Source organism: Lepus europaeus, chromosome 1 (genome assembly GCF_033115175.1).
Source record: "Lepus europaeus isolate LE1 chromosome 1, mLepTim1.pri, whole genome shotgun sequence".
NCBI classification, from domain to species: domain Eukaryota; kingdom Metazoa; phylum Chordata; class Mammalia; order Lagomorpha; family Leporidae; genus Lepus; species Lepus europaeus.
This window is the reverse complement of record NC_084827.1, coordinates 141122774-141148805: the sequence shown is the minus strand read 5'-3', so window position 1 is coordinate 141148805 and position 26032 is coordinate 141122774. Positions and strand designations below refer to the sequence as shown.

The 26032-nt window shown below is 43.8% G+C and overlaps 2 protein-coding genes across 2 annotated transcripts in view; one reads left to right on the top strand and one right to left on the bottom strand.

The window, feature by feature from the left end:
- MOB4 (MOB family member 4, phocein) overlaps positions 1 to 14230 on the bottom strand; it is a 44093-nt gene extending 29863 nt beyond the window's left edge. Inside the window, exons 1-2 of the mRNA XM_062189574.1 lie at positions 14115 to 14230; positions 13420 to 13584 (exon numbers count right to left, since the gene is read on the bottom strand). Of these exons, the coding sequence (XP_062045558.1) occupies positions 13420 to 13584; positions 14115 to 14117 (168 nt within the window). The 5' untranslated portion in view covers positions 14118 to 14230. The remainder of the gene's footprint in view (positions 1 to 13419; positions 13585 to 14114) is intronic.
- Positions 14231 to 14654: 424 nt separating this feature from the next.
- HSPD1 (heat shock protein family D (Hsp60) member 1) lies at positions 14655 to 25585 on the top strand. The gene is made up of 12 exons (XM_062189562.1): positions 14655 to 14762; positions 15625 to 15800; positions 17823 to 18075; positions 18521 to 18603; positions 19502 to 19597; positions 19915 to 20008; positions 20846 to 21014; positions 22427 to 22526; positions 23354 to 23599; positions 24276 to 24450; positions 24705 to 24883; positions 24970 to 25585. Exons 2-12 carry the CDS (start codon positions 15627 to 15629, stop codon positions 25120 to 25122), a joined length of 1722 nt encoding a protein of 573 aa, XP_062045546.1. The 5' UTR covers positions 14655 to 14762; positions 15625 to 15626; the 3' UTR covers positions 25123 to 25585.
- The last annotated feature ends 447 nt before the right edge of the window (positions 25586 to 26032 follow it).

Genomic DNA, 26032 nt, shown 5'->3' with positions numbered 1-26032 from the left:
GGTATAGATTGGTAATTTTTTAAGAGAAGATTTAATTCTGGCCTCCCAGCAATAGCTCCCAGATAGCAAAAGATTTATTCATTCAACAACATTAAGAGCTAGTATGTGGTAGGCACTGAGGTACAAGTTCTAAGGTCCATACACCAAGGGGTATAGACGTGCAAATCACTAATTCTTACACTGAATACAGTGAGTGCCCAGAACAAGGGCCAGATCTTAACTTCCCCAGAGAAATGGGGTGGGTTTGTGAGAGAGCAGAGTCCTGGGAAGGCCTCCTTGTCTACAGACAAACTCATATCTGAGAAGTAAATTCAAATTTCTCAGATTGTGTGGCAGGTACCGTGAGTTACACATAGCAGTTATCTATAGTTGAAGGGGATTATTTTAATGTTAGTTTAAAAAAATTTATTTATTTATTTGAAAAAGTTACAGTGAGAGAGAGAGAGATTTTTCCATCCAGTAATTCACTGGTCAAATGCCTACAACCACCAGTGCTGTGCCCAGACAAAGCCAGGAGCCTAAAACTTCCAGGTCTCCTACTTGGGCCATCCTCTGTTGCTTTCCCAGGAGTATTAGCAGTGAACTAAATCAGAAGTGGAGCAGCTGGGACTCCAGTTGGTGCCCATATGGGATGCCAGTGCTGCAGGTGGTGGTGTAACCCACTTCACCGCCATGTTGGCCCCTTAATGTCTTTTATTTATTTATTTATTTATTTATTTTATTTTTGACAGGCAGAATTAGACAGTGAGAGAAACAGAAAGGTCTTCCTTCCGTTGGTTCACCCCACAAATGGCCACTACGGCCGGCACGCTGCACCAATGCGAAGCCAGGAGCCAGGTGCTTCCTCCTGGTCTCCCATGGGGTGCAGGGCCCAAGCACTTGGGCCATCCTCCACTGCCTTCCCGGGCCACAGCAGAGAGCTGGACTGGAAGAGAAGCAACCGGGACAGAATCAGGCACCCCAACTGGGACTAGAACCCCGGGGTGCCGGTGCCGCAGGCAGAGGATTAACCAAGTGAGCCGCAGTGCCGGCCTAATGTTGTCTTAATTCCAGATTTTTCTATATTGTTTCAGTCTGGAAAAACAAGCAGCAAAGCAGATGAGTTGATGTTGAATTCAGGAATAAAATACACATTCATTCTCTTTGAAAAGTCTAATAAATTGTGCTGTGATGTCAACCCTGGCCTTGTTTACAGGAAGAACCTTGTTCTTCAGAGCTGCAGTGTTTCCAGCTCATAGCCTTCACATTTTCATTCCTCCGTCAGCCTGAAGATTATGACCTCCAAAAAAAGAATAGCTTTTTTTTTTTTTTAAGATTTATTTATTTGAAAGAGTTACAGAGAGGGGTAGAGTCAGAGAGAGAAAGGTCTCCCATTCCGTTGGTTCACTCCCCAAATGACCACAACTGTCCAAGCTGAGCTGATCCAAAGTCAGAGCTTCTGGGTCTCCCACACAGTTGCAGGGGTCCAAGCACTTGGGCCATCTTCTACTGCTTTCCCAGGCTATAGCAGAGAGCTGGATTGGGAGAGGAGCAGCCAGAACTCAAACTGGCATGCAAATGGGATGCCGGCTTTAACCCACTGCGCCACAGCGCCAGCTCCAAAGAAAAGTTTTATAACCAGAGCTAATTTGGGGAGAAGTGGAAGAAGCAAAGAGGAAAAAAAAGCATAATCACTAATAACAGCTACATATAATGATGGGTTATGTGACAACTCTCAGAAGTGAATACAAAATGCTACTGATAAAGGAGAACTAGCCTGTTTAAAAACAGTATGAACTGGAGCCAACACTGTGGCATAGCAGGTAAAGCTGCTGCCTGTGATGCCAGCCCGCATCCTATGTAGGTTACTCCACTTCAGACCCAGCTCCCTGGAATGGACTGGAAAAAGCAGCAGCAGATGACCCAAGTGCTTGGGGCCTTGCATATGAGAGACACACTAGAAGCTCTTGGCGCCTGTCTATAGCCTGGCTCAGCTCTGGCTCAACCCTGGCAGTTGCAGCCATCCATGGAGTTAATCTGTAGATCTCTCTCTCTCTCTCTCTCTCTCTCTCTCTCTCTCTCTCTATATATATATATATATATATATATATATAGTTTTTTCAAATAAGTGAATAAATCTTTAAAAAAAAACACTATGAACTAATGGACATAGCTCTGGACTGAGATTCAGAAAATCTAGATTCTCTTGCCTATTGACTGCAGGACTTTGAAAAAGTTATCACATCATTTGTAATGAAGATTGTACACAGTAATTTTTTCACTCCATGGAGAGTGAAAGCAAGCATAAAATTAAATATTGATGGAAGTATCGAAGTTTTAGAAGAAAACATTTCATAAATAGAAAGTATTAAAAGTTATTTCAAAAATATCAAATATGAAACCCACCTTGGGGAATTTTAAAATCCAAGTATAGGGGCCAGTGCTGTGGTGCAGTGGATTAAAGCCCCAGCCTGCAGTGCCAGCATCCCATGTGGGCACCAGTTCGAGACCCAGCTGCTCCGCTTCCAATCCTGCTCTCTGCTATGGCCTGGGAAAGCAGTGGAAGATGGCCCAAGTCCTTGGGTCTCTGCAGTAATGTGAGAGACCTAAAAGAGGCTCCTGGATCCTGGCTTAGGATCAGTTCCACTCTGGCCGTTGGATGGAAGACATTCTCTTTCTCTCTCTCTCTTTCAAATGGTTAAATAAATCTTTAAAAAAAAAAAAATCCAAGTACAACTGTGTGTTAATAGTGGGGTATGTTCTGAGAAATATATTATTAGGCAATTTTGTCATTGAATGACCATGATAGGATGTAGTTAGACTAATATAGCTACAATGTCACTGAGTAATATTTTATGAGGCCACAGTTTTATATGCACTCTGTTGTTGACCAAACTGCACATGAATGTATTAGAGTGAATGCCTTTTATGTGCAAGGCACTAGACAAAATGCTAAGAAACATGACATGTAAAATGTATAAGCATTTCTCAAAGAGCTTAAAAATGAATAGGAAAAGGTGACCCTACTACAAGGCAAGATGTCTTCAATGTTGAAGCAGCCCCTTTTACTCACCTTGTCATTCTCCCTTCCCTTTCACGTTCCTTTTGCAAACAGACTCTGATCATGCAGTGTACGCCAAGGAAAGGTAGACCCATCTCTAGCTGCAGAATAAATCACTGTGGTTTAAGATAATGATCAGTTAGGAGGTAGATATATGGCTCCATTTTAGCCTAAAGAAATGTGAAAGGATGTGTGATGGAGAGTTCTGAGGAAGAGATTTGGTATTCTTCCAAGGCAGAGATAGCAAGAGAGATGGCTCTCTTTTCAGGACATTGACAAGTCTTGGAAGGAAGCCAAGCTAAAAGCAAAGTTGACACATTGAGCAATGCACAAAAAGTTGAGGTATGCCTTAATATGTGGGTAGCACGTATATGCAGAGATGCAGGAAATTTCAGTGTAGGGCAAGCAAGTTGACTGGGGGAGCCGGCACTGTGGCATAGTTGGCTAAGCCTCCACCTATGGCGTCAGCTTACCACGTGGACACTGGTTCATGTCCTAGTTGCTCTTCTTCCAATCCAGCTCTCTGCTAAGGCCTGGGAAAGCAGTAGAAGATGGCCCAAGTGCTCAGGCCCCTGCATTTGCGTGGAAGACCTGGAAAAAGCTCCTGGCTCCTGGCTTTGTATTGGCCCAGCTCCAACTGTTGTGGCCACTTAGGCAGTGAACCAGTTGATGGAAGACCTTTCTCTCTGTCACTCTCTCTCTGTCTCTAACTCTGCCTCTCAAATAAATAAATAAAATATTTAAAAAGTTGATATATATATGTTATATATATGTATATATATATATATATATATATATAGGAGCATACGTACATATTTTAAACTTATTTATTTGAAAGCCAGAGTTAGAGAGAGGGAAATTCTTTTTATTTATTTATTTATTTATTTATTTATTTATTTATTTATTTTGACAGGCAGAGTGGACAGTGAGAGAGAGACAGAGGGAAAGTTCTTCCTCTTCGTTGGTTCACCCCCGCAATGGCCGCCGTGGCCGGTGCACGTGGCCGGCATACTGCGCTGATCCGAAGCCAGGAGCCAGGTGCTTCTCCTGGTCTCCCATGGGGTGCAGGGCCCAAGGACTTAGACCATCCTCCACTGCACTCCTGGGCCACAGCAGAGAGCTGGACTGGAAGAGGGGCAACCAGGACTAGTTCCCGGTGTCCATATGGGATGCTGGCGCCGCAGGCAGAGGATTAACCAAGTAAGCCATGGCACCAGCCCGTGGTGTGGCTTTGGATGTTAGGTCATAAAAGACAGAATAGCTTCTGCCTTGCTCTGTTAGATCACTTGCACTGGGGTTGCCATGTATGAGAGCGTTCATGCAGCCCTATGAGGAGTCCATGTAGTAAGAAATTGAGGCATTCTGCCAAAAGCATCAACTTACCAGTATATGAGTGAATTGCCCTGGGAGTGTATCCTACAGCCCAAGAAAAATTTTCAGATGATGGCAGCCTCCTAAGAGACCCCTAAACTACAACCATCCAAATAAACTGCTGCCAATTTCTTTCTTAAAAAAGTTTTATTTATTTGAATGGCAGCATGAGACACACACACACACACACACAGAGTGAGAGAGAGAGAGAGAATATCTTCCACCCACTGGTTCATTCCCCAAATCATAACAGCCAAGTGTGGGCCAGGCCCAAGCCAGGAGCCTAGAACTCCATTCTGATATCTCACATGGGTAGAAAGAACCAAGTCCTTGAGTCACTTTCTGCTGCCTTCCTAGCCACATTAACAGGGAGCTGGACCAGAAGAGCAGCCAGAACTCTAAATGGCATTCTGATATGGGATGCCAGTACTGTAAGCAACCCCTTAACCTGATATACCACAATGCAGCTCCTTAAACTATAAAAATATTAAAGAAACCATGGAAAACATTTTTAAAGATTCATTTTAGTTATTTGAAAGGTAGAGTTACAGAAAGAGAAAAAGAAAGAGAGAGGGCTTCCATCCTCTGGTTCACTCCCCAAATGGCTGCAACGGCCAGGGCTGGGCCAGGCCAAAGCCAGGAGCTTCCTCCAGGTCTCCCACGTGGATGCTGGGACACAAGCACTTGGGCCATTCTCTGCTGCTTTCCCAGGCCCATTGGCAGAGAGCTGGATCAGAAGTGGAACAGCCAGGGCTCGAACTGATGCCCATGTGGGATTCTAGTACTGCAACTGTCTGATTATCCTGCTATGCCACAGTGCAGGAAAAGCTTTTATTGGTGAAGATTTTTCATAGTTTGAAAGCCATAAAGGAAAGCCATAAAGGAAAATATTCATTAACTCAACGCATAAACAAAATCAAAGCCAAATGGCAAATTGAAAAAAAAAAACTTACCACAAAGAACTCATTTTCCTAATAAAAACCTCATAAAAAAACTTTGAAGATCATACCCTTAGTAGAAAAAAATTGATAGAAGATATTAATAGAAATGGCAGTAAACTAAAAAGAAATAACACATGCAATGTTTATGTTCATTCATAATCATAAATAGTTATCAGATTGGCAAAAACACTATATAATATCCTGTACTATTAAGAGAAGAAATAAATAGCCTCACACATTGCTGGTAGCACCGTTAAGTGACAGAACTTGGGATGGGCATTTGATACAGTGGTTAAGATGGTGCTTGGGACACCGACATCTCAAATCAGAGTGCCTGGGGTTCAAGTCCTAGCTTCACTTCCTTTTTTTTTTTTTTTTTTTTTTTTTTTGACAGACAGAGTGGACAGTGAGAGAGAGAGAGAGAGACAGAGAGAAAAGTCTTCCTTTTACCGTTTGTTCACCCTCCAATGGCCGCCACGGCCGGCACACCGTGCTGATCTGAAGCCAGGAGCCAGGTGCTTCTCCTGGTCTCCCATGGGGTGCAGGGCCTAAGCACTTGGGCCATCCTCCACTGCACTCCCGGGCCACAGCAGAGAGCTGGCCTGGAAGAGGGGCAACCAGGACAGAAACCGGCGCCCTGACCGGGACTAGAACCCAGGGTGCCGGCGCTGCAGGCGGAGGATTAGCCTATTGAGCCGCAGCGCTGGTTTGTTTTTTTTTTTTCCTAGCTTCACTTCCAATTGCAGCTTCCTGCTAATGTCCACCCTTGGGATGCAGCAGGAGATGGTGCAAGCACTGAGTCCCTGCCTCCCATATGGGAGACCCAGACTGGGTTCTACCTCCTAGTTTTGGCATGAACCAACTCTGGCTGTTACAGGCGTCTGAGGAGTGAACCGGTGGATGGGAGATCTGTTATCTCCGCCTTTAAAAATAAAAGTTAAAAAAAAATGAACTTGCATAAAGGCCAACTTAGAGATATATGTGTTTATATATGTACATGTATGATTAAAATCCATATACTCTTTGTCCAAGCAATTACATGTCTAAGGACTTACATTAGAGAGATATTTGCTCACATGTGCAAAATTATTTCATAAATCTATTGATCATAGAAATATTTCTAACAGGAAAAGAGCAGAATAATATCTATCATACAGGAATACTTAAATTATCTATATAATGGCATATTATACCATTTATATAAAATTAATCTGAGACAAATGGTTAATAACAGAAAGTAAGCTTCAAAATGGGATATACAGAATATTATTGTGGCCAGCACTGTGATGTAGTGGGCTAAACCTCTGCCTGTAGTGCTGGCATCCCCTATGGACACCAGTTCTAGTCCCAGCTGCTCCTCTTCCGATCCAGCTCTCTGCTGCAGCCTGGGAAAGCAGTAGATGACCCAATTACTGGGGCCCCTACACATGCATGGGAGACCTGGAAGATCCTGGCTCCTGGGTTTGGATCAGCCCAATTCCAGCCATTGCTGCCATTTGGGGAGTGAATCAGTGGTTAGAAGACTTTTCTCTGTCTCTCCCTCTGTTGTAACTCTGTCAAATAAATAAAATCTTTAAAAAATATATTATTTAAATAAGAAAAATGAAGGACCAGCGTTATGGTGTGGTAGCCACAACAGCTGGGGCTGAGCCAATCTAAAGCCAGCAGTCAGGAGTTTCATCTAGGTCTCCCACGTGGGTGGTAGAGTCCCAAGGACTTGGGTCATCCGCAGGGAGCTGGATCAGAAGTGGATCAGTGGGGCTGGGGCTGTGGCACAGCAGGTTAAAGCCCCGGCCTGCAGTGCTAGCATCCCATGAGTGCTGGTTCAAGTCCCAGATGCTCCTCTTCTGATCCAGCTCCCTGCTGTTGTCCCTGGGGAAGCAGTGGAAGGATGGTCCAAGTCCTTGGGCCCCTGCACCCCCATGGGAGACCTGGAAGAAGCTCCTGGCTCCTGGCTTTGGATCGGTTCAGCTCCGGCCATTGTGGCCATCTGGGGAGTGAACCAGTGGATGGAAGACCTCTCTATCTGTACCTCTCTGTGTAACTCTTTCAAATAAATAAATCTTAAAAAAAAAAAATGGATCAGCAGTGTGGTGGAATGAGAAGGCCATGCCAAGGTGGCCGCTGGCAAGTGAGCGTCAGTTACTCAGGAATGGCTTTGAATCCCACCTGGCAACGGAGCCTGCTGGCAACAGGCTGTGATTAGATGGCTTTGGAAACTGCCTGGCCAACAGGCTGTGATTGGTTGGGGCATAGACCTCCCCTTCACTGGATTGGCTGGTCTTGCCTATATAAGCTGTTGTACTAACTGAAATAAACGAGTCTGTGGGCTGCTCAACTCAAGCCTGCTTTCACCTGACTCCCGGGGTCTGTGTGGTGACTCCGCGCCTCTTGCCACCACCATGCACCTCCTCTCAGAAACAATCCACTGCAACATTGTTGAGAAATCAACTGCAACACAGCCGAGACACGAACTGGCGCCCATGTAAGATGCCAGCATTGCAGGCAGCAACTTTATCTGCTATGCCACGATGCCAGCCCTGATCCTGATTTTTTATCTTTTAACCTTTTATTTAAGATAAACAAACTTCATGCATTTCATAAATACAAATTTAGGATACCCCAATTTTTAAAATAACTTTCCATATACTTTTCTGAAATAGAAAAATATATAATTATAATAATAGTAATACTGGCCGGCGCCATGGCTTAACAGGCTAATCCTCTGCCTTGCGGCGCCGGCACACCGGGTTCTACTCCCGGTTGGGGCGCCGGATTTTATCCCGGTTGCCCCTCTTCCAGGCCAGCTCTCTGCTATGGTCCAGGAAGGCAGTGGAGGATGGCCCAAGTGTTTGGGCCCTGTACCCGCAAGGGAGACCAGGAGAAGCACCTGGCTCCTGGCTTCGGATCAGCGAGATGCGTCGGCCGCAGTGGCCATTGGAGGGTGAACCAACAGCAAAAACGAATACCTTTCTGTCTCTCTCTCTCACCATCCACTCTGTCAAAAACAAACAAACAAACAAAATAATTGTAATACTAATAATGGTATAACAGAATCATTACCTGGTTAATTTTAATGTAACTTAGTCAATTCCCAGATTTTTTTGTGTGTGTAGAATAATGGAAAGCAGATTGCAAAGTCAAACAAATTTTAATTCAGTCCAACTCTATCACTTACAATTTGTGTTACCTTGAGCGAGTTATTCCATAGAATCTTTTTTTTACCTATGAGGCAGGAGCATCTGCTTCACAAAGTTGCTGAATCTACAAGCAAGTAAGCAGCATTTTCAAGGGAGAAGGCCTCAGCCCACATCTGAGCAACTGGAATTCAATACCCCTCTCCTGATTCCGGCTTCCTGCTAATGTTGGGAGGCAGCAGGTGGTGGTTTAGGTAGTTGGTCCCTGACACCCTTGTGAGACACCTGAATTGAGTTCCTGGTTCTTAGCTTTAACCTGGCCTAGCCCTGGTTGTTTGCAGGCATTTGGGGAGTTAAGCAGATTCTTGGCAGGCAGCAGTAATGGTTCAAGTAATTGGATTCCTGTCACCCATGTCAAGCTTGTGCAGACATTTGGGGAGTGAACCAGTGAATGGGAGATGAAGAAAATAAAAACAAAAGTTCCACCAAACATACACACACAATACATATGAAGTACCTAGGAAGTGCTCAAAAATAGTAAGTATTAACACACACACACACACAAACTAGTTAAGAATTTTTACCTTTCTATTTAACTATTTTCCTGTGAAAACTAAGGTAAATGGCACATACTAGTCTGAATTATGTGGTCCCACATTCCCAATGCCACAAACTTTGCATGGCAAAAATCTCTTCCCTGTTTTATTAATATAATCTCACCATCTGAAATTTCTTTAGCAATTCTGCTAGATAAGCATCCCAGTAGGACTGCTTCTGTGGTATGAACATTCCCTTCCCTCTGATTTAGGTTTGGAATGGGGAGCGGGACTCTTGAACGTTTAAGCATACCATGACTCCAAAAGATCAATCAAGCTTGGGAACTATCACTTGGGATCTCAGAACTCATTTGCTGGGGTCTTTAGGAAATAGCAAAAGAGAATACCGGGAAAGCCATGGCCTTGAACAAGTGTCCTCACCTCATCTGAGTTGCCTTTGTAAAACAAGGCAACCTGTGCTTACAAGGTGATGAACACAGTGTCTGCGGCAGGGTATAAAATTGACAGTACACTTGGATCCTGTCCTAATCATAGGACCAAAATTTGACAAAAACCAAGCCACTGTGTAATTAAAACACTAACACATACACATAAATACATGTTGGAACTACTCTGCTGGTATGGAACACAACCGAAACTTGACACCATCATTCCATACCAGTTACAACTGCCTGCAGACTTCAATTCCATTCAAAAACATGCATACAACCTTTGAAAGACATATCAAACTAGTTTTTAAGGAACTCTAAGTAGAAAGATAGCATCACTACTCAGTACTTCAGTACTTCGTAATCATGAAGGTAGAAACAGCTGGTAGCTGAATTTAGAACCCAGTAATTGGCTGGCGCCGTGGCTTAACAGGCTAATCCTCTGCCTTGCAGTGCCGGCACACTGGGTTCTAGTCCCGGTTGGGGTGCCGGATTCTATCCCAGTTGCTCCTCTTCCAGGCCAACTCTCTGCTATGGCCCAGGAAGGCAGTGGAGGATGGCCCAAGTCCTTGGGCCCTGCACCCGCATGGGAGACCAGGAGAAGCACCTGGCTCCTGGCTTCGGATCAGTGAGATGCGCCGGCTGCAGCGGCCATTGGAGGGTGAACCAGCGGCAAAAAGGAAGACCTTTCTCTCTCTATCCACTCTGCCTGTCAAAAAACAAACAAACAAACAAAAAAAACCTCAGTAATTAACTCTAGTGTGGAACTGTCAAGATTTGAATCTTGCAAGAGCCAAGAACTCAATCTAGGTCACTCGTCAATGGTAGGAGCCCAACCACTTGGGCCATCGTCAGTTGCATCCCAGCACGCAGATTAACAGGAAGCTGGAATGAGACTCTACCCCAGGCACTCTAATATGGAATGTGGATATCCTATGTGACACTGTTAGCTGGAGACCAAAAGCCCAGTTCTGGGATGAACTCTTCTCTCTAGCTGCTAGAAAAACAGCACTTAGATTACTGAAGGGGCTGGCACTGTAGCATGGCAGGTTAAAGCATCCCATACGGGTGCCAGTTCAAGTCTTGGCTGCTCCACTCCCCATCCAGCTATCTAATGCACCTGGGAAAGCAGTGGAAGATGGCCCAAACCCTCGGGCCACTGGAAACTCGTTACTAGCTTTGGTCTGGCACAGCCCTGGCTGTTGTGGCCATTTGGGGAGTGACCCAGTAGATGAAGACCTCTCTCTCTGTAACTCTGACCTTCAAATAAATCTTAAAAAAGCCCCTGTACCTGCATGAGACCCAGAAGCAGCTCATGGCTTCAGATAGGCCCAGCTCTGGCCTTTGCAGGCATTTGGGGAGTGAACAGAAGACCACTCTCTCTGCCTCTACCTCTTAACTCTTTCAAATGAAATAAATAAATCTTAAAAAAAAAAAAAAAGTTCCTGAGCTATTATTGCTATCACTTTATCTTGGAGGAAGAGAACTTAGGCAATGTTAATGATTACATTTTAAATTTTCCCTTAAACTGATTATACAATAAGCTTAAAATTATTTGGAAAGTTAAGGAGCCAGTGCAGTGATAATGCAGGTCAAGCCACCGCCTGCAATGTTGGCACCAGTTGGAGTCCTGGCTTCTCCACTTCCAATCCAGCTCTCTGCTATGGCCTGGGAAAGTAGTGGAAGATGACCCAAGTCCTTGGGCCCCCGCACCTGCGTGGGAGACCTGGAAGAAGCTTCTGGCTGTTGCAGCCAATTGGGAAATGAATCAGCAGATGGAGGACTTCTCTCTCTCTGCCTTTCAAATAAATAAATCTTGGCCAGTGCCTCGGCTCACTAGGCTAATCCCCCACCTGCTGCGTGGGCACTCCGGGTTCCAGTCCAGCTCTCTGCTGTGGCCCAGGAGTACAGTGGAGGATGGCCCAAGTCCTTGGGCCGTGCACCCGCATGGGAGACACAGAGGAAGTGTCTGGCTCCTGGCTTCGGATCGGCTCTAGCAGCCATTTGGGGGTGGGGGGCCTGCACCAACAGAAGGAAGACCTTTCTTTCTGTCTCTCTCTCACTGTCTAACTCTGCCTGTCAAAAATAAATAAATCTTAAAAAGAAAAAAAAAAAAGAGAGAAACTACACTGGCTCACTCCCCAAATGGCCACAAGATTGAGGCTTACCCAGGGGCAAGTACTTGCACAATCTTCCACTGCTTTTCCCAAGTGCATCAGCAGGAATCTGCACCAGAACTGGAACAGGAGGAATACCAACTGGTACACAGATGGGATGTCAGTGTCACAGGTGATGGTTTAACCAATGTGAAACTAGAAATGTTCATTAAGTACTTGTTACATCTGAAGTCAAAATGTAGATACTTAACTTTCTCAAAATGTGTGAATCCATGGTTTTTTATCAGTACAAACTACTTATATACTAAAGCTAAAATTCACTGTAGGGAAAACATACCTATAGTTCTTGTTTTCCAGAATTCTGATTACCTGAATTAAGGAGTAAGTAAAAATTAGAAAACTCTAAAAAACCACCTTAAATTACTAAAAGAACAACCATTCATTTATATATTTTATTTGTAAATGTTTACACCAGAACAGTGAAACTAAAGTTTAGAGACAATGGGCATCATTACTTTAGATTGCATTAGTTTATTATAAAAGAGACATGGAAATTATTTACATGATGAAAAGATTTCAGAACTTCAATGGAATGGGAAGCTTCATGTGATTCTGTTCCAGAGACTTCAATCTACATATTTTCCAAGAATGTCACCATCTCTAAATAGAAAATAATCCTGCAAGTAGAGAAAACATTAATTAAAATAGCTAATAATAAACATTCAACTTCCTTTTAGAATGACTACATTTACACACCTTGTCGTCTAGAACTACTTTAGTGCCTCCATATTCTGGAAGAAGAACTTTATCTCCAACTTTCACACTAACTGGTTGAATCTCTCCACCCTTGAGGAAAAAAAAGAAGTGTAACAAAGACATCTAATTCACAACATAGTTATTTCTCAAAACACTGTTAATGATATATGTTCAAAGCCAACGTTAAAAATGAACCTTGTCAAGTGATATAAACAAATTAGTACTAGAATTGTAGTTGTTCACTGCAAAAACATCACCATAAAGTTACACTTTGAAATAATGAACACAGTGGGTTAAATGAAAACCTGACTTCTATGTAAAAGGTCAGTCATACTGGAAATGTTAAACCTTATAACTGTCACATATTAACATAATATATGGATTACATGAAAGGAAAGTCTTTTTTTAATTTTTGAGATCTTATGCTAGCCCCAATAAATCAGCCTAAACCCATAAACAAAATAGTCACATTTGACTCTCATACATAAAAATTTAATTTCAATTTTCTATATTTAGAACATATATTCTTTTGTGATTCAATTTCCTTTCCTCCAAAGTACAGATTTAGGGAGACTGACTACTCCAGGACAGGTGCTCAGAACAACATTAAGAGACAAATGAACAGGCAGTTAACATATTTGACCCTAAGGGCATTCACTGTGTACTTGGCCTGACACTTTCAGAGACCTAAGATTTAACCAGCTAATCGGTGAACACCCTGAAGCATAGACCAACCTGTTCCTTTCACAGGTTTACCAGCTAAGGCCCCAAAAGTTACAAGACCAGGGCAATGTGGCCTTAGTTTAACCTCTAACGCTGAAAGTCCCCTAACAGTCCACGTTTCAGGTCTTAAAAGGTCCAGCAGAATACCTTGCAGCATAATCTTGTCTTCTCAAAAATTTACAATCTGAAAAAAACCAGTGATACTAGGCTACTAGATAGCTCCTGGAGACAATGTTACTACTATAGAAATCTCCATCGTAAAATCAGCTTATTTTTGCAATCATTTTCCTTAAAATGACACAAGTTATTTAAGATACTTTTAAAACTACATCTGCAGTCCCCAAGTTACCTTTCCTTTAGAGCCTGATCCAACAGCTACTACCGTTGCTTGCAATACTTTTCCTTGAGATTTTTCAGGGAGCATAATGCCTCCTTTGGTTACTGTTTCCGCGGCGCTCCTCTCCACCAAGACCCGGTCAAAGAGCGGGAGAAACTTCCTAAATGCCTGTCCTGCCTGCAGAGAGAAAAACGTTTTATTGAAAACACGCAGCGCCTCCGCAGGTGTTTCATCTCAACCAGCCTTGGTTTTCCAGAAGAACACCCACACTCAGGGAACGCACCTGAACGTTCCGCCCTTTGCACCCAGTTTAATTCCCCAACCCTGTGTTCGCTGGGGGGGGTCGCTGTCGCCCCTCTCGCCCACGCGACCTGGTTAGTTAACCTTAATTAGCTCCAAGGTCATTTTCCTTAAGTTTTTCTGGAAAAGTCATTCCGTCCGCCTGGAGCCGTGCTCTTTCTCCAAGATCCTGCACACCCACAAGGGCCCTGCGTGCGGAGGCAGGCGGGCCGCCGCGCGTGTGTGCCCAGGCTCCCGCCCCCTGCCCCACGCTACTGCGGCACACGCGCGTGCAAAGAGCCCTCGGCGGAGGGGAGGGCCGGCGCGGCCTCGCCTCTGCGGAGGACAGGCGGCCGCTGCTCACGGAGCGCTCCGCTAGCCCTGCAGTCAGGCTCCGCAGGGCGCCCTGAGGGCCACGCGGGACTCACCATGGCCCCAGCGCCGCAGCTCCCGCTCCGATCTCGCGCCGCTCCAAGGAGAGACCCGCAGCCTGACCCTCGGGACACGTGAAAAGGCCAGGCACCGCGCACGCGCGCTCGGCCCGCGCCCGCCCCCGTCCCTCCCCCCCCGAGAGGGGCGGCCGCCGCAGCGCGCGCCGGGATTCGCCCGGAAGGCGCCGCGCGGCCCGCTGACGCGAGGCCCAGAGGGCGGACTTGAAGAAGAGCTCTTTCTAGGCTTTTCCAGGCCAGCCGGCCGAGGTGAAAGGACAGGCCCACCCACCCTGTCCCCTCCCGGAAATGACGGGGTGTGACCCTTGACCCGCAGCGCGCGCGGCGCCTTCCGGAAAGTTCTGGAAGCGAGCGCGGCCCGGGAACGAGCCTAACTCGGCCGGAGGGGGCCGAGCCCGCCGTCCTGGCTCTGCGCGGCGGGGAGGGCGGGGCGCGGGCGCGGCGCGTGCCGATTGCCGGGCCCCGGGCGACGGGAAGGGGCGGGAGCCGCCGCACACGCGGTGCCGCGGGGCGGGGAGCAGCCGAGGGAGGGGCCCAGGCTCATTGCCGTGCGCGCCCTGCAGCCTGCCCCTCACTCGCCGCCGACGGCCTGCCTCGCCGCGTGCACTCCGCGCCGCCTCCCCGCAGGTACGCGGCCCCTCGGCGCCGCCTGGCCCCGGGCTCCTGCGGCCCTGGAGCAGGCCTTTTTTCGCTACGGGCCGGCAGGCGACAGCCAGGACTCGGGGAGGATTGCGAGAAGGGGCCCGCTGGGCCAGGCCTCGGGAACCCATGCGGGTTTCATCACGTGCGGCGTGGACTGCGGCCCGGGCCCGGCGCGGGAGGGAAGGAGGGAGGGCTGGCCTGGGGACGGGACGGGGGACATCGAGGCCGCTTGGGCCTGCTGGGGTTGCCTGCTCCGGGCCGAGGGTGGTCGCGTCCGCCAGGAACTGCTTTTGGCCGACGGGCTGCAGGGGTACGACGCCTCAGCTCTTGACCTTGCTGGGGGCGTCCTGAAAGCAAGACACGTGGGGCTCGCGGAGTCGGGGCCTAGTTGGCTGCTCTGATACAGTAGCTGCGGCTGGATACTTGAAGACACTTTTCGCTGAGCGGGTTTTGCGGCGTCAGGAATACTTCCCTAGTGACTCGGATTTGTAGACCGTTCTATCCCCTCCCCCCCACCTCCCACCGATTGGTCTCTGCAGGGGTACAATGGAGCGATTCTACTCTGTAGGCCATTTTAGCGGTGAAAAATTAACTCGTTTTTGGAGGCAGGAGTAGGCGGCCATGGGGTGGAAGTTGCGTGTGCCTTGTGCTATAGGTCAGGCAAGGGGGCGGCCTCTTAGCTTGCGCCGATTGCTGGAGTTCCGAGGCTGCGTGGCCGTGGGTTAGTGGCTGGCTGAGGTCGACCTGGCTCACACCTAACCTTGCTTGATCTGGTGTGAGGGTGGGCATATTTGCTGCGACGCGCGGATTGTCGTGGTACTGATCGTGTACTTGTTTTCTCCTGCAGAAATGCTTCGATTACCCACAGTCCTTCGCCAGATGAGGCCAGTGTCCAGGGCACTGGCTCCTCATCTCACTCGGGCTTATGCCAAAGACGTAAAATTTGGTGCAGATGCCCGAGCCTTAATGCTTCAAGGTGTAGACCTTTTAGCCGATGCTGTAGCCGTGACTATGGGGCCAAAGGTATCAGTATTATGTATTTTTAATTACGTATTACTAATTAAGGAATACTGTTTTACTGATTAAGGAATAGTCACGTAGAACTATTTACCAGTACTTTGGTATTCACTTTTTGAGAGAATCTAGTTTTTATGTATAGTTCTTTATTATTAATGTGTGTGAGTATTGTGTGATGTAACTGGGTAGTAACTCACAGCTTAAGGTGAACACTTAGTACAGTTAATTTCGCTTGTGTCCTTGCATCACATTCATGGATCTTTTCCCAGTAGTGGCAGGTATTGGGGGGTGGAAATACAGGTTGTGTCCAGTAATACCTCAGATATGTACTTGCAGGTGATAATTTTTAAAAGATTTGTCTGAAAGGCAGTGTGACCGATCTCATCTGCTGGTTCACTCCTCACATGCTCACAGCAGCCAGAACTGTGCCAGGCAGGAACTCAACCTCTGCTCCCTAATTTTTCATTACCATTTTTAGCACACAGTTCAGGAACAGTAAATGCATGGATCTTATTGGCAATCATAGCCACCATGTATCATCTTGGAAAACTAATTCTACCCATTCCCCCCTTCCTTGTAGGTACTAATTTACCTAGTACTTTTCTGCTGTTCTCCTGTTGCAAAGCATATTTAAAATTTTTTTTGAGGTGGCTGTAGTACAGATGAGTACAGTTTTCAGATTGAAAACAGTTCAAATATCAAAGTGACCTAAACAACTGTAAAAATTGGCTATTTGTACAGCTCAAAAATAGAAGGTAGCAGTTTTGGTTCAAATCCAAAAGGTACAGAAACATATGCTATGTTTGGGATTCCTACAGTTTTATTTGTGGGATACCATTCTGGTGTCTACATCCCATGTCCCAGTGCTGGTTTGAATCTCAGTTACTCTGCCTCCTATCCTATTAACTCCCTGCTAATGTGCCTGGGAAGGCAGTGGAAGATGGCCTAAGTACTTGGGCTCTTGCCAACTGTATAGGAGATGGGAATGGAGTTCTTAGCGCCACACGTGGCTTTTGCAGCCATTTGGTGAATGAACCATCACTGGATGGAAGATCTCTTAATCTCTCCATTTTTCTCTGTCGTTTGCCTTTTAAATAACTAAATTTTCTTGAGGGCCGGCGCCACGGCTCAATAGGCTAATCCCCCGCCTTGCGGCGCAGGCACACCGGGTTCTAGTCCCGGTCAGGGCGCCAGATTCTGTCCTGGTTGTCCCTCTTCCAGGCCAACTCTCTGCTGTGGCCAGGGAGTGCGGTGGAGGATGGCCCAAGTGCTTGGGCCCTGCACCCCATGGGAGACCAGGAGAAGCACCTGGCTCCTGCCTTCAGATCAGCGCGGTGCGGCGGCCATTGGAGGGTGAACCAATGGCAAAGGAAGACCTTTCTGTCTCTCTCTCACTGTCTATTAGACAAATTCTATCTGTCAAATAAATAAATAAAGGGAACAGCCAGGACTAGAACCACTACTCGTGGGATACTGGCACTGCAGGCAGTAGCTTTTACAGCCACAATATAGGCCCCAATAAATCTTTAAAGGGTTTACTTGCTCATCTGAAAGAAAAAGATTTTCCTTCCACTAGTTCACTCTCCCAAAAACCCACAACAGCTGGGGCTGGGCCAAGACCAGGAGCCTGGAACTCTGGGTCTCCCAAGTTCTGAGTACTTTTTTCTGAGTATGTTGAATAAGCGCCAGCCAAAACTTAAGTAAAAGCAATGTGAAGAGTATTGGATTTTGTGATTAATCTTGCATTGTACACTTTATTATAAGATGACATCTTTTATTCCCTGGGATTTTCCTCTCCTATAATAACTTCATTCAAAGTTATGCTCTGCAGAGAAGCAGAGGTCAGTTTTTGTAGACTAAGGATCATGATGAATTTGTCCTTGAGACCATGTTGCAGGACTGATAAAAATGATAGAATCTGCATGGAGATTTTTAAGTACTTGTCTTGTTATTGAAGCCTGCTCATTTTTTAACTCTAAATTTTTATCATGTGAGATCAAGTCACATTTTTTTCCTGTGCATTTACAGGGGAGAACAGTAATTATTGAACAGAGTTGGGGTAGCCCTAAAGTAACAAAAGATGGTGTGACTGTTGCAAAGTCAATTGACTTAAAGGATAAATATAAGAATATTGGAGCTAAACTTGTTCAAGATGTTGCCAATAACACAAATGAAGAGGCTGGGGATGGCACCACCACAGCTACTGTACTGGCCCGCTCTATTGCCAAGGAAGGCTTTGAGAAGATTAGCAAAGGTGCTAATCCAGTGGAAATCAGAAGAGGTAAGGATGTATGTGCGACAGCCATGACAAAGTCTTGTCACTAAGGATCACACTTCCTGTTAGAAGTAAGGGTTACCCATTTTGGGTTTTTTTGTGCCTCATTTAATGGAGGTAAATTGTTGGGTGACCCTTTTCAGCAGCAGGCCACATGACTAGATTAGGAATGATGTGGAAGTAGTTGAGTAGTGAAATTCTTGAAACTATACACATCTACCTTTATTTAGTCCAATTCCAAAACTGTTCTGGCCCTGTGTGTCTTTGCTTAGTGTGTAAAGTTAAAGTTACTGTTAACTGCATGTCATTCAACTCTAGTTAGCAATGGCACTAGCACAGAAGCTGTGTATAGACATAATGTTAAGGCATTAACAATATTATGAATCTATGTAACATGGAAGCCATGTGAGAGTAACTGTTGTAATGACGTACTCATATATTCTTGAACAAGGTGTGATGTTAGCTGTTGATGCTGTAATTGCTGAGCTTAAGAAGCAGTCAAAACCTGTGACAACTCCTGAAGAAATTGCTCAGGTAAGGACTTTTTGTATATTAAAATAATAGTTTTTTGAAAACTTGGTACATGTGGGAATTTATTCCATAATCGTCACACCAGTATCAGAGTAGCAGCAGTACTCAATCACCAACATCAGAGTCATTTTTACTTATTGCTGAAACATTTGAAAAGAATTCAGTAACTATGATTTGAATCTCGATGAGTTATCTTGTTCTGTATGACGGCAAAGTGGATTTGTACCTATGTGAAAATGCTCTTAGCTGTTGTCCAAAGTACATTGTCAGTTTTGTTTTTTGTTTTTGTTTTTGTTTTAATTTGACAGGTAGAGTTAGACAGTGAGAGAGAGACAGACAGAAAGGTCTTCCTTCCATTGGTTCACCTCCCAAATGGCCACAACGGCCGGCGCTGCACCAATCCGAACCCAGGAGCTGGGTGCTTCCTCCTGGTCTACCATTCGGGTGCAGGCGAGCAATTACCTGGGCCATCCTCCATTGCCCTCACAGGCCACAGCAGAGAGCTGGGCTGGAAGAGGAGCAACCGGAACAGAATCCGGCTCCCCAACTGGGACTAGAACCCCGGGGTGCCGGCGCCACTGGCGGAGAATTAGCTAAGTGAGCCATGGCGCTGGCCCGTTTGTTAGTTTCAATATCACACATTTACAGAGGAAAAATGTGATGCCAGCATGTTTTTAACTGCTTTTGTCTGAAAGAATATTGTTTCTTGCTACTCAAAATAATATAGCCAAATAATGTATTTAAAAAGAATTGAACAGAGAGCCAATATTTTGGTTAAAACTGTTGTATCATAAAATCTTCCTAAATGGAATTATTACTTTGAAAGTTACTAGGACAAGGGATGTGAATCAAGGACCCCAGCCTTACTGTTTAATTCTAAAGACTAACTTGATTGTTTCAGGTTGCTACAATTTCTGCAAATGGAGACAAAGAAATTGGCAACATCATTTCTGATGCAATGAAGAAGGTTGGAAGGAAAGGTGTCATCACAGTAAAGGCAAGTATGTTTTTGATGATAGCTTGAATGAAACGTCTGATAATCAAAATTGAGCATTCCAAATAAAATCAATCCATTTGTGGTTCAAATAGAATGTTCAGTGAATACTTCATTTCTTCATATCTCAACTCCTGTAAAAAATGCCCTGTTTACTATGTTTTGATCCAGTTAGTAGTAATTTTTGCTAACTTAAGTGAAGTATAGCTGTAAGAATTTTTCCAGTATGAGTTTATGGGGTTTTTGTAGAAGTGAAATTGGATACAACTTTGGTGTCTCTTCTATAAAATCCACATACCTAATTCTTTGGCATTTCATAGGATGGGAAAACACTGAATGATGAATTAGAAATTATTGAAGGCATGAAGTTTGATCGAGGCTATATTTCTCCATACTTTATTAATACGTCAAAAGGTAAGAACAAATCGATAACTAAAAGTTTTAAGTGTACATTGCTAGTGTACATCAAGCTATAGGCATTAGTTGGTAGCATTACCTCTAAAAAATAAGTGTTCTAAAAATAATTATAAGAAATAAAGAAGGAAAACATGAACTTCTTGATCACTTTCTAATTGAAATTTTGATTTAGCTTTTTGTGTAAATAAATTGCATTGTTCAGTTTGAAATTGTTTAAAAAAGATTTATTTGGAAGACGAGTTACAGAGAGAGGTAGAAACAGAAAGGTCTTCCATCTGCTGGTTCACGCTTCAAAGTGCCACAATGGCCAGAGCTGAGGTGATCTGAAGTCTGGAGCCTGGAGCTTCTTCCGGGTCTCCCATGTGGGTGCAGGGGCCCAAGAACTTGGGCCATCCTCCACCACTTTCCCAGGTGCATTAGCAGGGAGCTGGTTTGGAAATGGAACAGCCAGGATTCAAACTGGAGCCCATATGGGATGCCAGTACTGCAGGCCAGGACTTTAACCCTCTGCACCACAGCACTGGCCCCTGAAAATTTTTTTTGAAGATATATTTATTTGAAAGTCAAGAGTTAGAAAGAGAAAGACTCTGAGATCTTTGATCCACCAGTTCACTCCCAGGTGGCCACAGCAGCCAGGCTGAGTCAGGATGAAGTACCAGGGTTGCTTTTTCCAGGCCATTAGCAGGGAGTTGGATTGGAAGTGGAACCGCTGGGGCCTGAACCAGCACCCATATGAGATACTTGCGTCCCAGGTGGAGTCCACTTGCTACACCACGATGCTGGTTCCTGGTTTGAAATTTTGTTTTGGTTTGTTTTTTTGTTTGCTTTTTGTAGGTCAGAAATGTGAATTCCAAGATGCCTATGTTCTGCTGAGTGAAAAGAAAATATCTAGTGTCCAATCCATCGTACCTGCTCTTGAAATTGCCAATGCTCACCGTAAGCCCCTGGTCATAATTGCTGAAGATGTTGATGGAGAAGCTCTGAGTACACTCGTTTTGAATAGGTAATAAGCAGTGTATTTGATAGTTTACATTTCTTGATGAAGAACTTGTATTGATGTTTGAAATCTCCATTATGTTCCTCCATATTATATCAACCTGTGTTTGTGTCTAGATTTGTAGTGTGTATGAAAGTTCTTTACAAAATTTGTGTGAAAAGCCTCTTATGGAAAAAGCTGCATGGTTTTAAATTGTTTCTTTGGACCAAACTATCTTTGGTTCTATTTTTTATCAGCTTTTTGGAGTACAGGTGTGCTGCTTGCATCTTCATGTTTTAGAAGACTTTTTTAAGAATTATTTTTATTTATTTGAAAGTCAACATCAGGGAAAGATGTCCATCACTAGTTTACTCCCCAAATGACTGCAACAGCCAGGGCTGGTCTAGGTTGAAGCCAGGAGCCTGAAACTCCATCTGGGTCTCCTATGTGGGTCACAGGGGCCCAAATACTTGGGCCTTCTTCCACTGCTTTCCTGGATACATTAGCAGGGAGCTAAATTGGAAGCAAAGCAGTTGCTACTCAAACGGTGTTCTGATGTGGGATGCAGGTGTCATAGGCAGCAGTTTAACCACAAGACGAGCCCCAAGGAACACAATGTAATTTTGCATGGAACAAGGAAGGAAGGAAATAATTGCCATCATAAAAACCTCATCCCTTAGTGTATTTAGTGATAAGTATTTCATATTCTCAAGTAAGAGAAATTAACACTCTAAAATAAGGTGAAGTCTATTCAACAAGTTTATAGTTTAATATTGGTTTTAACCTTGAAATAAGTAATGGTCATACTTTAAACAGTACAGAGTTTTTGTTGAGCTGTTTACTGGTAGCTCTAAAGTCTTTGCCCAGTTTTTATAGCATATCATCATAGCTTATCCTCTAGTTTTTTATTTGTCTCAGTAAAATAGAGTGACACCGTCTTAAAGTTTTGTTCACAATCTGCTCTCTAATGGACATTTCTTTGATTATAATATTTCAAGTATTCATTTACCTGATAAAATTTCAGGTGAGTTTAACACTGCAGTTTTGTATAACATTTATAAAAGAGCTAAATTTGGGACATTCTTGGTTCAAACTTAACTTTAACAATAACCCATAGAAGTCTTCATTAGATTACTCATTTACTTTTAATATTTTATAATTATTGTTTTCCGTCACTCATAAAATAGTTGCTAATATGTCCTTAATTGTAATGTGATTTTTGCTTCTGGGTTCAGCGGTTCAACTGGAATGTGAGGCCAGCAGTTTATTAAGAAGGTAATCGGCTACAAAGAAGTATAGATGAATAGAATGTAGCTCTGCCTCCTACTTTTCCTCTTTTAATATGAACAATTCTAGTAGTACCAGGACTTGAGAGGAACTAAACTAGATAGTAGGTATTTTTATTCAATTTAAGTCTCACTGTCTTCTGTCCTTAACAGGCTAAAAGTTGGTCTTCAGGTTGTGGCAGTCAAAGCTCCAGGTTTTGGTGACAATAGAAAGAACCAGCTTAAAGATATGGCTATTGCTACTGGTGGTGCAGTAAGTAAACTTAAGTTTTGTATTTGTTCACTGAATGTTATTTATATTTCCAGGTCTAAAATTTAGAGATAGAATTTAATTTTTCACAATTAGTTACTCTGTTTCTGTTGACTGAGAGGTAGGATTTGTATTAAAGTCTCTTTCAAATTTTTAATTTTTAAAATTGATTTTTAAAAGACTTATTTATTTATTTATTTGAAAGGCAGAGTTACAAGGAAAGGGGAGAGAGAATCTTCCATACATTGGTTCACTCTTCAAATGGCCACAGTGGCCAGAGTTGGGCCAGTCTGGAGCCAGGAGCTTCTTTTGGATCTCCCACATGGGTACAGGGACCCAAGCTCTGGCCTATCTTCTGCTGCTTTTCCAGGAGTAATAACAGGAAGCTGGATCAGAAGTGGAGTACCTAGGACTCTAACCTGTACCCATATGGGATGTAGGTGCCACAGCTGGCAGCTTTTACCTACTGTACCACAGTACCCCCCTAAAGTCCCTTTTATCTCTGATTTGCCATGTTTTTGGCTTACTGAGAATGAGTTTTTTTTACTAAATCTGCTTTCAGTTTTGAAAGTCAATAATGTGATTAAAAAATCCAATGTGGGATTTAAAGAATTTCCGCCTATGGTCGGTACAGTCCCCCTTCCTTCAATAAGTGTCACCTTGAGTATTTCTCAAATTAGAATAATAATAACTGGTATAGTTGTGAAAATTGAGATGTTGAAAATGCAATGAAAGACAATTTAAATCTTGTTCTAGACTTACGTTGGTCTTGAAGTCTGTTCATTTCAAAGAAGTACAGTATGATAACTTACAACTTTAAAATGTTGTAGGTATTTGGAGAAGAGGGATTGACCCTAAATCTTGAAGATGTTCAACCTCATGACTTAGGAAAAGTTGGAGAAGTCATTGTGACCAAAGATGATGCTATGCTTTTGAAAGGAAAAGGTGACAAGGCTCAAATTGAAAAACGTATTCAAGAAATCATTGAGCAGTTAGACATCACAACTAGTGAATATGAAAAAGAAAAACTGAACGAACGTCTTGCAAAGCTTTCAGATGGAGTAGCTGTGCTGAAGGTGAGATTCACTGTTGTATTGATTTTTGCTTCTGCAGTATTTCCCAGTAGTACTGTGGAACCTAAATATTTGAGGGAGTAATGTGCTCATGGGAGTATTCATTATGTAAAATTTGTTTACTGAAACATTCCTTTTATAAACTAGTTTTATGGGAGGAAATTGCTGTGGAAAAAGATGCTCATGTCTTTTGTGGGTTATTGCAGTTCCTTTTAGCAAGTAGGCAACTTTTTCCCCCCCTAAAATTGCATTTTAAGTAAACAATAGTTTTTTATTTTTAAAGATTTATTTATTTATTTGAAAGTCAAAGTTACACAGAGAGGAGAGGCGGGGGGGCGGTCTTCCATCCGCTGGTTCACTCCCAAGATGGCCACAACGGCCAGAGCTACACCATTCTGAAGTTAGGGGCCAAGAGCTTCCCTGCATCTCCCACGTGGGTGCAGGGGCCCAAAGACTTGGGCCATCCTCTGCTGCTTTCCCAGGCCACAGCAGAGAGCTGGATCAGAAGTGAAGCAGCAGGGACTAGAACTGGCTCCCATATGGGATGCCGACGCCTCAGGCCAGGGCTTTAATCCACTGCACTGCAGCGCCGGCTCCTAGATAGTCTTTAAATGACCTTTTAGGTAGTCCACATCTTGAATGGGAGGAGCCATACTAACTGAAACTTCTGGAACTTCAGGTTGGTGGGACAAGTGATGTTGAAGTAAATGAAAAGAAGGACAGAGTTACAGATGCCCTAAATGCTACAAGAGCTGCTGTTGAAGAAGGCATTGTTCTGGGAGGAGGTTGTGCCCTGCTTCGGTGCATTCCAGCCTTGGACTCACTGACTCCAGCTAATGAAGATCAAAAAATTGGTAAAACAAAAAGCTTTTTAGTGAGTTTATTTGTGGTCAGATTTTAGTCATGTTGCTGCTTCCTGTATGGAATAACAAATCACAATTTCCTAATTAACAAAAGTAGAATAGAGGAAGGTAATAGCATCTTTTAGGAGCAGTGATTTGACTTATGTTGGGATTGGGATTTCTCTGTCAGGTACCTTCAAATTAGAATGTGTTACATTATTTACAGAAGAAAGAACTAACATGAAGTTATTAAATTTTCTCTGTAGGTATAGAAATTATTAAAAGAACACTGAAAATTCCAGCAATGACTATTGCTAAGAATGCAGGTGTTGAAGGATCCTTGATTGTTGAGAAAATTCTGCAAAGCTCCTCAGAAATTGGTTACGATGCTATGCTTGGAGATTTTGTGAATATGGTAGAAAAAGGAATCATTGATCCAACAAAGGTACATAAATGAGCACTTTCTAAAAATTCAGCAACTCAGACATAAACTTTTCATTTTCATTAAGTCTTGTTCTACTTCTTTTCTAGGTTGTAAGAACTGCTTTATTGGATGCTGCTGGAGTGGCCTCTCTGTTAACTACAGCAGAAGTTGTAGTCACAGAAATTCCTAAAGAAGAGAAGGACCCTGGAATGGGCGCGATGGGTGGAATGGGAGGTGGTATGGGAGGTGGTATGTTCTAATTCTTAGAATAATGCTTTACCATTATTAATGAACTGTGACAGGAAGCTCAAGGCAATGTTCCTCATCAAGAACTTCAGAGAAGTCAGTTGAAGAAAATGGAGAAAAGGCTTGCTGAAGAAAATCACTATAAGCATCAGTTACTGGTTTCAGTTGACAATATATATGGTTTACTGCTGTCATTGTCCATGCCTACAGATAATTTATTTTGTACTTTTGAATAAATAAAAAAGACATTTGTACATTCCTGATACTGGGTGCAAGAGCCATGTACCAGTGTACTGCTTTCAACTTAAATCACTGAGGCATTTTTACTACTATTCTGTTAAAAATCAGGATTTTAGTGCTTGCCATCACCAGATGAGAAGTTAAGAAGCAGCCTTTCTGTGGAGAATAATTGTGTACAAAGTAGAGAAATACCCAATGATGTGACACCTTTGTGTAATAAAAATGTGTTTAAAGTTAGTAATTTTGCTTGCTTTCTCTGACCTAGAGGAAAAGTGAAAGCCAGTTGAAGAAGTAGGCACAACTGCAGTGTGTAGTAAAAGTTGCTCTTCGTTGCAGCTGAACGTTGGTACTAGAGGGAGAAGGCAACAACTGTGAAGAATTCTTTGGGAACAGTGGTTGAGGTCTGGTTGTAAAATGGCATTTATTGAGGGAACTGTGGTTAGTGTTCCAAATCTTGGGTGTGATGGATGAGCTGTGGGTTCCTGCTGGGTGCCCAGAAATGATGAAAGTAGGTCTTGTAGAATGAATGTTTAACGGGAGAGATATGTCATTTAACCCATACGGGGAAGGAAGCTATCTAACTTGATTGACCCAGCCATGTAATACTCCATTCAAAGGCAATGGGATTCCTATATAGCAATTTGGTCCATATCTTGGAGCAAGGAGAAAAAAGATTAATCTGGA

Excerpts from the sequence above, each read along its gene's own strand:
- HSPD1 (XM_062189562.1), top strand. The coding sequence starts at position 15,627 with ATGCTTCGATTACCCACAGTCCTTCGCCAGATGAGGCCAGTGTCCAGG. Across the intron at positions 18,604-19,501 it reads CTCCTGAAGAAATTGCTCAG|GTTGCTACAATTTCTGCAAA; the intron begins GTAAGGACTTTT and ends TGATTGTTTCAG. Across the intron at positions 20,009-20,845 it reads CTTTATTAATACGTCAAAAG|GTCAGAAATGTGAATTCCAA; the intron begins GTAAGAACAAAT and ends TGCTTTTTGTAG.